General features: G+C 38.6%; 1 protein-coding gene across 2 annotated transcripts in view; it reads left to right on the forward strand.

Moving 5' to 3' along the window:
- aven (apoptosis, caspase activation inhibitor) overlaps positions 1-13,516 on the forward strand; it is a 296,150-nt gene that overhangs the window by 278,209 nt on the left and 4,425 nt on the right. For both annotated transcript variants that reach the window (XM_039741252.1, XM_039741251.1), the window contains exon 4: positions 10,655-10,750. In XM_039741252.1, the coding sequence (XP_039597186.1) occupies positions 10,655-10,750 (96 nt within the window). The remainder of the gene's footprint in view (positions 1-10,654; positions 10,751-13,516) is intronic.

The following is a 13,516-nucleotide window of genomic DNA, read 5'->3' on the forward strand; positions in this document are numbered from 1 at the left end:
TATATATATATATACACACACACATATAAACATATATATATATATACATATCCATACATATATACATATAAACATATACACATATATATATATATATACACACACACATATATACATATATATATATATATCTATACTAATAAAAGGCAAAGCCCTCACTCACTCACTCACTCACTCACTGACTCACTCACTCACTGACTCATCACTAATTCTCCAACTTCCCGTGTGGGTGGAAGGCTGAAATTTGGCAGGTTCATTCCTTACAGCTTCCTTACAAAAGTTGGGCAGGTTTTATATCGAAATTCTACGCGTAATGGTCATAACTGGAAGCAGTTTTCTCCATTTACTGTAATGGAGATGAGCTTCAACGCCGTGGGGGAGTTTCGTGTGACATCATCACGCCTCCCACGTAATCACGCAGTCCATAGAAAACCAGGAAGACCTAAAAAAAAGCGCTGAAGAAAACATGCATTATATAATTGAGAAGGCAGCGAAACAATAAGAAGCGAGCGAGTGACATATACAACCATATTCATGACTTCTGCTACTTCGGAAACAAAGCACGATGTAAACCTACACTTTAAATTAAGTTCATAGACAGGCTGCCGCTGGCGTTTGTAATTTAGTGCCTGCCCATATAAGGCCGTCCGTCCGCGGCAATCCAATAGCAAACTCTCACTAAATATTCACGGGTTAAGGACTGTGCTTATGCAGAGGAAGATGAGATGGTCAGGGTGGTGTTTGGTACAAACTCAGCGAAACTGTGAGAGAAAGTTTTAAGTGCCAGGACTAAGGTAACATTAAATACAGCCATGGACATAGCACGAGATGGCACCAGCACAGCTGGGAAACTTCGATGCATGTACACCGAGCGGCTCACGTGAACTGCGCGAGTGCACAGATAAAAGCAACAGTTCCAAAGAGCTGAACAAAACCGAATTACACAATTGAAAAGGCAGCAAAAATATGAAGCGCCTGATACATACAAGCATATTCATAAATCCAAAACAAAGCACACGTTGGAAAAAGTCAATGTCCCGCTAAAGGAAGACAGTGTAAAAAACCGTGCATGCAGTGTGTCAGGTCTCAGATAAAGAAGAAGACGAGCTGTTTATTGATGCAGTAAGAAACGAATCGATGAATGAAACCTGTCATCTTTACAACGATTGACAAACACGGAATGTAACTTGAACACAACACATCCTACAAATACGAACCTGATTGAAAGAAATAATGATAATCAAATCCTTGATGACAGCAACACTCAGTAACACTCACAAAACAAATACTGTATATTGACAGTCATGTTACGTTATTTTTAAAATGTTCCCTTTTCTTTTCATAGCTTTTTAACACACTACTTCTCGCTGCGATACGCTGGTATATATATATATATATATATATATATATAACCCGATCTACATACTCGAATAATGGATACTTTATTCGCCATCAATGATTGTTTTGGTAAAGCCATACTCAGTGTATTCATTAGATGAACGGTAAAAAAGTAAGAGCGAGGGAAGGATGACTTATTGAGGCATGCAGGCTGTAGTGCGTCAACTCTATCTGAATTGCGATCACATTTGAAAAATATATCTTTTCAAGTTCTATTTAGTCCATATGTGTCAAACTCAAGGGCGGGCCACATCCGCCCGGCGTGTAATTATATCCGCCCCGAGATCATTTTATATACTGTATTATTGTTATTAAAGCCCGGTATATGAAGCGCTGGTAACACAATAAACTACAGATCCCATAATGCAGCGCTTCAGCTGCCTTGCCGAACACTTACCGAGTTAATCAAGTTATTGCGAAGCTAGCTCACACGATGCTGAAGAGAAAAGTTGATTCTGAAAATAGAGCCTTTAAAAACCGATGGGAGGCTGAGTATATGTTTACTAAACCCGTGTGTCTCATTTGTGGAGCTAATGTGGCTGTAATTACAGAATTTAATCTAAGACGGCACTATGAGACAAAACATCAGGTTAACCTGAATGCAATGCAGAAGATACAGAAAGCAGCATAATTAAATAAGAATCTGACACTTCAGCGGACGTTTTAACCCGTGCACAATCACAAAGTGATTTCAAGTGAAGCTGCTTTTATGGGAGACACAAATGCACCAGTGCACCTTGCCTCACTTTCCCTGTTGCCAAGTAATGTTGAACCAAGTCGTCACTACGGTGTTCCCAAATACGCACTTTGCTGATAAACTGAGCGCACTGAGTTTGCATGGCGCTTTGGTGACTTCGAAGAACAAAAAAAGTCCGTCTACATGCGGCTCGAACCTTATGCATGCATTATGTTCATAATATCCACGCAGACTTGCACGTAAGAGCGGGAGTCATCCGTTTTAACAAGCAGCGTATTGCACTGATACGAAATAGCTGTGTGTGTATATATGTAGATATGTATGTATATGTATATATATGTTTATATATGTGTGTGTGTATGTATGTATATATATATGTATTTGTGTGTGTATGTATGTATGTGTGTATGTATTTATGTGTGTATGTATATGTATGTGTATATATGTAGATATATATATATGTATATATATATGTGTATATGTATAGATATGTATATATATATATATATATGTTTATGTATGTGTGTGTAAATATATATATATATATATATGACAACAACACTCATCACTCACAACAGTGACAAAACAATTACATTGACAATCATGTTACGTTATTTTCAAAATGTTTCCTTTTCTTTTCATTGCTTCTTTAACACACTACTTCTCGCTGTGAAGCTGGTATTTTGCTAGTGTATATATATATATATATATATATATATATATACATACATATATACACATACATGCACATATATACATATATATATACATATCTACATATACACACACACACACACATATATACAGTCTTTGGGGTGCGAGCAACTGTTGCTGGGGGTGCCAGAATCCATGAAGGAAGAAAAATGAAAAACATTATTTGTACAAAATCTTAATTTATTTTTCCATTCCTAAATAATTAAATGGGCAGGCTATTTCGTATCAGTGCAATACGCTGTTTGTTAAAACGGATGACTCCCGCTCTTACGTGCAAGTCTGCCTGGATATTATGAACTATCGTATCTGTTGAAGTTCTATTTAAATTTTAAATAGAAGGAATTTTTATTTAGTCGACAGAATATTATTCCGGAATAAATCAACTCAAACCTTAAATAACTTATAATATTTTGCTCTCCATAAAAATATATCCTGTCTAAATTATACAAGTTAGAAATAAAGTAAATGTTAAAAGAACAAACATTCAAATTTCTTTACTCTTATGTAATTTTATATTAAAAAAAAAACTTAAATTTTAAATATCCCAAAATATTTTGCCCTCCATAAAAATATATCTTGTCAAAATTATACAAATTCAAATAATGAACATGGTGCATAACAAAACCTGGAAATATAAATAAAATGTGTTCTTTTCAGCAATAACAAATCAAATCATTCAGTTGTCTTTGCTCATATGTCATTTTAGAGCTGGACGCCTGGCATCTTTTTTTGGCCACAAGTTCGTTTCTGTTTGGTGTGAGGTTCTGTGTTGTGGAGATTCTCAGGATGGACTGCAGGTGCTCATCAGTGAGGCGACTCCTGTGTGCTGTTTTGTTAGTCTTTATCACTGAGAAGAGCTTCTCACACAGATATGTGCTACCAAACATACACAAGGTTTGAGCGCATGTAGACGGAGCTGGAGCATTTTTGCGGGAATGGAGTGAATAAACTGTGCGGGCCCTGCAGTATCGTACTTTGCCTTCAGTGTGCCATTACACTGCAGCTCAATCATCTCCATCTGAATCTGCACAGGTGCAGTTTCCACATCGACGGCAAATGTGTTGCGAAACAACTCAAAATTCTTTTTTTGTTCTTCAAAGCCACCAAAGCGCCATGCGAACTCAGTGCACAGTGCGCTCAGTTTTTCAGCAAAGTTCGTATTTGGGAACACCGTTGTGCCGACTTGGTTCAACATTACTTGGCAACAGGAAAAGTGGGGCAAGTTGCACTAGTGCATTTGTGTCTCCCATAAAAGTAGCTTCACTTGAAATCACTTTGTGATTGTGCACGGGTAAAAACGTCTGCTGAAGTGTCAGATTCTTATTTAATTCTTCTGCTTTCTGTATCTTGTGCATTGCATTCAGGTCTTTCAGGTTATCTTGATGTTTTGTCTCATAGTGCTGTCTTAGATTAAATTCTGTAATTACAGCCACATTAGCTCCACAAATGAGACACACGGGTTTACCGGCAATGTCAGTAAACATATACTCAGCCAAGGGGATGCGAGGCTAAAATGAATCGAGAAGCGCGCGTACATACTTAGTGCATCCCCTCTCGGGAATCGAACCTCGGACGTCAGCGCTAGAGGCGAAGCCTCTACTATTGCGCCATGGCGTGCAGTTTGTCTATTTGAGCGTAGCAGTGTAATTCGGTTTTTGTTCAGCACTCTTTGGAACTGTTGCTTTTTGTCTGCGCACTGTGTCAGTTCACGTGAGCTGCTGAATATGGTTTTATATGTCACTCGCTCGCTTCTAATTGTTTCGCTGCCTTCTTAATTATATAATGCATGTTTTCTTCAGCGCTTTTTGTAGCTCTTCCTGGTTTTCAACCTAATGCGTGATTACGTGAGAGGCGTGATGATGTCACATGAAACTCCGCCCCCCATGGCTTTCGAGCTCAACTCCATTACAGTAAATGGAGAAAAATAGCTTCTAGTTATGACCATTATGCATAGAATTTCGAAATGAAACCTGCCCAAGTTTTGTAAGGAAGCTGTAAGGAATGAGCCTGCCAAATTTCAGCCTTCCTACACGGGAAGTTGGAGAATTAGTGATGAGTCAGTCAGTCAATTCAGTCAGTCAGTCAGTCAGTGAGGGCTTTACCTTTTATTAGTATAGATAATGTCCCACTTCTGTAATGGTAGTGGTCATACCTCACCCAAAAAAGAAACATTCTCATGTCCGCTTCCTCTGTGTGATGTTCAGTGCCATCGCATCATTTATTCCTTCAGACATTAAATGAAAAGAAGCCAACAATAAGATGAGAGAGAAGCATTCAAGATTTCTCACTATGTTTAAAAAATAAATCAAAAGTATTAGCCATGTTAAATGCTCAAAATTTTGGCAGCAGCTATAAGAGAATAAATTCTTAAAATCGTGTTTTGTGCACTTGCCTGCTAGCTAGCTGATATTTTATTTATTTTTATAGGGAATGAAGAGTTTGTACAGGAGTTACTGGCCATGTTCGTATAGCACAGTGATTTGTGTGCACAATAAATTTCATACCCACAATTCAGCTTCGCAAGTTAACTTAACCTGCGTGTCTCTAAGAGGTGAGCGGTGCTCAGTGGAAGACCTTTAATGTTATCATCATGAGGAGCCAGCTGTTACTTTTAATATCCAGTGAATAGGTTGGTATTGATAATTACGAAGTGCAGCCAAACAGTAATTTGTAGCTTGTGCCCAGTCGATGCTTGGCACTTATTTCTTTCACCGTGTGTTCCTGTTTTTTCGAGCAACGTGTCCAAAGGAGGACAGGTTTTCAGTGGGTATTTGAAAACGAAAGGCTCCCAGGATGGAGTACCACATATTCTATAAAACTTCCCATAGACCTAAACCCATGGTGTTGGTGTAGAGGGGGCTGCAAGGGAGTGGTTAGTAGATTATATACACAGTGTGTCCTGAGAGTTAGTTCACTTTCCACCTCTCACTTGTTGTGTGACTCTGAGGAAGTCACCTAACCCAGCAGCACCGCAACTGTTTACATAAAATTAAAAGTTGTCTACCCCTGTTTAAAAGTCTTTAAATACTCAATTTTACACTGAAATCTCGGTTTATTCAAATCCCAAGCTTAGAATTCTATGTTAGTACGGTTAAGCCCAAGTCAGACTCCGGGGGACATGTAATGATCCGCTTTACAGTGTTTATTCTTGAATAACTCTCAGGACAGTTTTGTGCTGCCATCTAGTGAATTAAAAAAATGTTATGCTGCAAAATATCATGAATATTTCTATGCTCTAAAGTAGGTCATCAATACTCATTACTGGGGTGCAGCCTTCAACCAACACATGACGGCATGTAAAGCCAGTTTTAGACCAAACTGACACTGAACTATTAGTTAAATCAAGTGACAGTGATGACAACATCAACTGCTCATCAGACGTTGACACAGATAGTGAAACTGATGCATATGGCACTGTACGACTGAACCGCTGTGATATGCCAGGGGAAATTTGGTTGCCTGAAGTGGTGCAAGTAGGTGTGTGATGAAAGGGCAAAAAGATTGTGATCAAGTGGAAAGACAAGAAAGACATTAGCCCCCTAGACAGTGTTCACAATTCATAACTGTTGTTCATGTCAGGTGAAAGGTAGAAGTCACTAAACTTTGCATTGTAGCTGTCTGCTGTAACACAAGAGGTGCGTCAATCGTGTGGATCTGGCACTGACATTCTACCCACTCATGTGCAAGCAGCAGAAAAATATAAGAAGAGTGTCTGCTGACCCATTAGTGACATCGGGCATTGGTGACCGTCTCCAAACGTGTCTCATGAAGGACATGTACTAAATCTGCAGCAGCGGACACTGGACAAACCTTACTACTGGATTTATGTTGACATTTTGGTATTTACATGTTTCTGTTACACATACATGTGATAACATTTTTTCTTATTGAAAAAAATTTAGCTCTTGACTCATTTTTCCAGCGGTAAACTTAACGCTAAGGAGGCTACATTGTTTTTAATACATTTTTCTTGTATTTTTTTTAAAGGGATGCTTGTAGTATGAAAGCAAATAGGTAAATATGAATTAGATCACACGCTTAAGGAAGGAAACCACAAAGCTCTTTAGCTCAATTCATAAGGTTTGTTCTACCTGCCTGGAATTTGGCAGAGCTAAATATTAAGCTGACCAGGAGGTAAATGAGAGGAAATCCCAGTCACAAACACAAGTACTAAAGCCAAAGAGTTTCAGACCAAAGCGGGCCCATATTTTAACACTAGAATTACCACAGCCTACGAAAAAACTTGTAGATCCATCCCACCTTAAATCGCTTCTTAAAACCGTTCACACCTCTCTGCCAGCTTCTTTTGTTCATCTAAATGTGCTGATAAACACAAGCTGCAAGCAGCCGGCTATTCCGTCCCCCCACCGACCTAGAATGTGCACAAACTTCTCCCAGCTCATGCCTTGATTGATTATCTGGGAGTGAAGTGGAGTTTTAGAGTGGAAATAATAGATCGTTTTTTGGAACACACTCATTTCATGTGTGTTCCGTTTCTACAGTAATCTGTGTAAACACATTGTTAACACAGAAACGTTTTTTATATTCTAGTAGTAGATGACAAAATGTAGGTATAAACTATAAAATGTGTGAAGCCTGAAGGCCAAAGATCAAATAAACACTTTTACAAAAGGTCCAAGAGTGTCACAACAGCTTCTGTGGCGTACTGGTAAGATTTCATCACTCAGAGTGCAGCAGACTCCCTCTGGGGAGAAAATGTTTTGTTTTTTTTTCCTTTTAACCTTTGCCGCTCTGCCTGCCTGCCTTAACTCCCTGTCTATCTATATAGTAATAACAGTAATTTTATTATTATATAGCAGCTTCCCTGTCTGCTTATCATATAGTGCCTTTCCTTCCTATCTATCTATATATCTATCCCCTTAGCTGTTTTTTAATATATCTATTATACAGTTCCCTATGGGGTGCCAAACAGACAATTACAATGATTTTTGGAATATATAAAGTCATTACTGAATATATGAAGTCAGCGTCGGAATATATAAAATCATTCCCGATTATATATAACGTCAAAGCCTGATCATATAAAGTCAGCGTCAGAATATATAAACTAATTTTTGAATATATAAAGTCAGCATTGGAATATATAAAATCATTCCCGAATTTATAAAATTTCCATGCTTGTCATTTCACTCATACTAGTGAAAGGTAAACTTCGACAGAAGCCACTCAGAGTCGATCGGGCTTGTGAGGTTCATCCAAAAATGCGCCCATACAAAAAGAATAAATAAATATACAGTGGGATGCAAACGTTTGGGCAACCTTGTTAATAGTCATTATTTTCCTGTATAAATCGTTGGTTGTTACGATAAAAAATGTCAATTAAATATATTATATAGGAGACACACACAGTGATATTTGAGAAGTGAAATGAAGTTTATTGGATTTACAGAAAGTGTGCAATAATTGTTCAAACAAAATCAGGCAGGTGCATAAATTTGGGCACCACAAAAAAGAAATGAAATCAATATTTAGTAGATCCGCCTTTTGCAGAAATCACAGCCTCTAAACGCTTCCTGTAGGTTCCAATGAGAGTCTGGATTGTGGTTGAAGGTATTTTGGACCATTCCTCTTTACAAAACATCTCTAGTTCATTCAGGTTTGATGGCTTCCGAGCATGGACAGCTCTCTTTAACTCACACCACAGATTTTCAATTATATTCAGGTCTGAGGACTGAGATGGCCATTCCAGAACATTGTACTTGTTCCTCTGCATGAATGCCTTAGTGGATTTTGAGCAGTGTTTCGGGTCGTTGTCTTGTTGAAAGATCCAGCTCCAGCGCAGCTTCAGCTTTGTCACTGATTCCTGGACATTGGTCTCCAGAATCTGCTGATACTGAGTGGAATCCATGCGTCCCTCAACTTTGACAAGATTCCCAGTCCCTGCACTGGCCACACAGCCCCACAGCATGATGGAACCACCACCATATTTTACTGTAGGTAGCAGGTGTTTTTCTTGGAATGCTGTGTTCTTTTTCCTCCATGCATAACGCCCTTGTTATGCCCAAATAACTCAATTTTAGTTTCATCAGTCCACAGCACCTTATTCCAAAATGAAGCTGGCTTGTCCAAATGTGCTTGAGCAGACCTCAAGCGGCTCTGTTTGTGCTGTGGGCGGAGAAAAGACTTCCTCTGCAACACTCTCGCATACAGCATCTCCTTGTGTAAAGTGCGCCGAATGGTTGAACGATGCACAGTGACTCCATCTGCTGCAAGATGATGTTGTAGGTCTTTGGTGCTGGTCTGTGGGTTGACTCTGACTGTTCTCACCATTCGCCGCTTCTGTCTATCCGAAATCTTTCTTGGTCTGCCACTTCGAGCCTTAACTTGAACTGAGCCTGTGGTCTTCCATTTCCTCAATATGTTCCTAACTGTGGAAACAGACAGCTTAAATCTCTGGGACAGCTTTCTGTATCCTTCCCCTAAACTATGATGGTGAACAATCTTTGTCTTCAGGTCATTTCAGAGTTGTTTTGTGACCCCCATGTTGCTACTCTTCAGAGAAAATTAAAGGAGGAGGGAAACTTACAATTGACCCCCTTAAATACTCTTTCTCATTATAGGATTCACCTGTGTATGTAGGTCAGGGGTCACTGAGCTTACCAAGCCAATTTGAGTTCCAATAATTAGTTCTAAAAGTTTGGGAATCAATAAAATGACAACGGTGCCCAAATTTATGCACCTGCCTGATTTTGTTTGAACAATTATTGCACACTTTCTGTAAATCCAATAAACTTCATTTCACTTCTCAAATATCACTGTGTGTGTCTCCTATATGATATATTGAACTGACATTTTTTATCGTAACAACCAACGATTTATACAGGAAAATAATGACTATTAACAAGGTTGCGCAGACTTTTGCATCCCACTGTAGTGTTCAAAATGCCGGGCACATACATCATTTTGAATGAATTAACTGAACAGTGTTTTTTAATATATATTTTTCTGAAGATGTTTTTGTTAACTTAGTTCATTACGTTGTAGTAGGAACTCATTGAGTTTACTAAAAATGTGCCTGAGTCATTTCAATCAATATCAGCATAATCTGACTTTAAATTTATATATTCAGGAATGAGGTTATATATTCTGACGCTGACTTTATATATTCGGTAATGACTTTATATATTCTAACTCTGACTTTATATATTCAGGAATGATTTTATATATTCCAAACATCATTGTAATTGCCTGTTTGGCACCCCATAGGGCACTGTATAATAGATATATAAAAAACAGCTAAAGGGATAGATATATAGATAGATAGGAAGGAAAGGCACTATATGATAGGCAGACAGGGAAGCTGCTATATAATAATAAAATTATTATATTATATTATAAAATATAAAATATATATATAATAATAAAATTATTATATTATAAAAGTAATTTAAACATTGAAATAAAAATGAAATATTTAAATAAATAATTAACAAAACTGTTAGAAAAAAATCACAAAATAATCAAGCAAAATTCCAACATAAACAAACTAAAATAAAGAAAAGTGAGTCCAGGGATGCTAAGAGCACGACACTGTGGCTGGACTTGTTTCCATTCTCACGTCACTAGCTAGGCTCGTTTGCAGGTATTTTTTGCTTTCCCATTTATGTTTTTTCCTCTGAAGTAGCAGTGTTTGTGCTTTAAAAGCTGTTGGTTTCTCTTTTCAGTGTTTTGTGTCCTATATGTTGACATTGTGTTTGGCAGAACGTTCTCCATGACAAACGGACTCCTTTAGCTACTGTATCAGCTCCGCCATCCTGTGTACTCCTCTTCATGTTTACAGCTCTTTAAATGCAGCCATAATCTTTGTTCTTTCTTTCCTTCCAGATGTCGACTCTGTTTGTTGACTGTCAGTCACTTGCCAAATGTCTTCAGCAGCTTCCTCTTCACGTCAGGTTAAATGTGGAACCAGAACTGATCCAGGTAAAGGGGCTGGGGGTTAGGGAGGGTGCGGACCACTATTAGGTACCAAGTGACTGCATGTTCATCTGCTTGTAGCATCAGGATTAGATTTAGAATATCGTCATGTGCTAAATGCAAATGCCACACAGTCCAGTGGAGTCCAGAAGCACAATCTGTGAAATTTAAAAACATTTTTTTTTCTCATATTCTTCTTCCAAATCTCAACTTTTGAAGTGTAAGGTGTTCTGTTGTTCCCCGAGTAAGATCTGAACTATTTCTTTTTTTTTCTTTTTTTTTTTAGAAGATTTGCTTGAAAAATTAATTAAGTGACTTCTTTTCAGTATTATGCTTTGAAATAATTAATAGATTTTAATCATAGCTTGGCTTTTTTGGATAATAGTGTAATAGTATAGTGTAATAATAAATATTACCTATGCAGAGAAAACTATATATTAATTATATTTTTTGTGGGTTGTTAGATATAAAAATAAATTGTTTCAAGTGTTACCCTCTCTCAGAAGGGAAAGTCCATGGTGGGCCAAAAAGTTAAGTAAGAATCAGGAGGATCAGGAAAATCTGGAGCAAAAATTTCTGAAATAAACAGAATGAGATTTGAAAGATCATCTTGAGGCAAAACAGGAGGTTCTGAACCTGTGTCACTGTTACCCAACTGTTGTAAGAATATTCTTCTTAATATTACATCTCTTTCACATTTAATCTTTTATCTTTGTATTTTATTTTTGTGTTTTATTTAATAAGTTGAACTTATTTGTTTAGTCAAGATTCTTACATTTTTCTGGACTCACACTAGCAGCTTAAAGGTTTCATTGAAGAGCTGAGCAGCATTAAGTACGTTAATGACAGGTCTGTGAAAGAATGGCCTAAAACAGGTAACCAAACCTGTTAAAGTCTCAACACCAGATGCTCAGACCAGAGATCTGGAACTGCAGGATGGACCTTAATGATCATAAGACCACTATTGCCTCTGCATCTCTCACCCCTAGCCTGGGAAAGAGAGTCAAAACAACCTGTGTATCTCTGCAGGCCCAGATCTAGACAGTTGCTCCCCAGCATCCACCAGTGATAGTATGAGCGAGGAGACACCTGAACAACAGAACCGGTGTAAAGGTCTATTGATACACCAAAAAAATGAGGTGAGGCTTCTTAAATTGACCAAAAAGAGGTTTTACTGGCCAGAGTGGGCCTCATTTGCCTGCCTGGAAAAGCCTCACTCCAATGAGGTGTAATCTCTGCTCCAGTGGCCCAAAAGGGACTGACACCTTCAAAAGAAACTTAAAAGTCCCTAAATTATATCAACAATCTCCCTAAACAACTTTTCATTGGTTTTAGCTTCTCAACGACACATAACCTGTATTCCTTCCTCTCCAGAGAGGCCATACTGCACGTCTCCATGTTTTATCTGCCTGCAAGGATCCACAGTGCAGCTGCCAGCTATCCTTCTGACTGTTCACATTTCGTCTAGGTGTCCCGATGTCCAAAGGACACCTGTCTCCTCCCAGTTTACTATTTTTCTTTATCTTTTTCTTGCCCATTTATGTTAAGAAAGTCTGAACTGGAAGTATATGAGTTAATGGTCTGGGGGTTGGTTACACAATTTTATATTTATACAACTTCCTGCCAGCAGATTTCCAGGAATCCTGTTGACTGTGTCACTGTAACCAGTAGGGAGTACCACCCAGTCCCAAAACCCAGACATAATAACACCCAACATAGTACTGGAGTACTTCAAGTGCCATAGCATTGTGCGACAGAAGCACTTCCAGGTCATGTGGAAGCTCCACAAAACAAGTAGATCTTCTGGCAGCAGTGCCCTGTGGCCACACCAAGGGACACCAACAGGGCTGCTTTTTAGAACTACAGGTCCCACACAGCCCTGCGGGTGTCCAACCTTGGACCATGCCAGAGAACTACTGCCACCTATTGCAATGGGGATTAGATTATCTTTGGTAGACTAACTCCCCCAGTCCATTCATTAGTCTTTGTCCCCATCTGTAATTAGACTTCGTCTATATCGTCCTCGCCAGGAAGTACCTCCATCCATGCTGTCCTTCCACTATGGCCACCTGGCCAGGTAAGAAATTGTTCTTCATCCCATTTGAGATGCCTGTCCATCCATTATGTGATCTTCATATTTAAAGGTATTCCCACTCATTTTAAGCACACTACTAAAGGCAAGTAAGATTTAATTGGGTATACTAGATTAACTGGTTCATCATTCATGCCAGACTAGCAGCACAGACAACAAATAGTTTGGTGACATCAGTGTTCTTGTCCAACTTGAATGTGCAGTTATTGAATACTCTGCATATCACATGATATCCTGTGTCTTTTGGAGACTCCATAATGGGCAGTGAATGAGTCTATCCTTCCATCATGAAAGCCCCTTAATTCAATTTAGGGTAATCTAGAGATATTCAGCCCACCTTGGAGAGTGGTGATTGATGGTGGCCCTGAGTCTTGAGAAGATCACTGACAAAACACATGGAACCTGGAACAGGCGTAAAAAACAAAGCAGGCAATAAACAAAAGAAACAGGAACTCAATGACTCAAAAAAAGGAATGAAACAAAACTTTGACCCCCAGCCTGGGGAGGAACCCTGGTTGAGACGTAACAGTTCTGTCTGTCGCAGTGCTTATTACAACGTACAGATTAATCATTAAGCATCCATTACCTTGGGCTGCTGAGCTCCAGAATTGCTAACAGCAATTTCAGCTTTTAATTTGCTCCCAGTGTTGTCTTTTTTTTCAGTTCCTTTTGCTTTTCCC

The sequence above is a fragment of the Polypterus senegalus genome, chromosome 18 (assembly GCF_016835505.1).
Source record: "Polypterus senegalus isolate Bchr_013 chromosome 18, ASM1683550v1, whole genome shotgun sequence".
NCBI lineage: Eukaryota > Metazoa > Chordata > Cladistia > Polypteriformes > Polypteridae > Polypterus > Polypterus senegalus.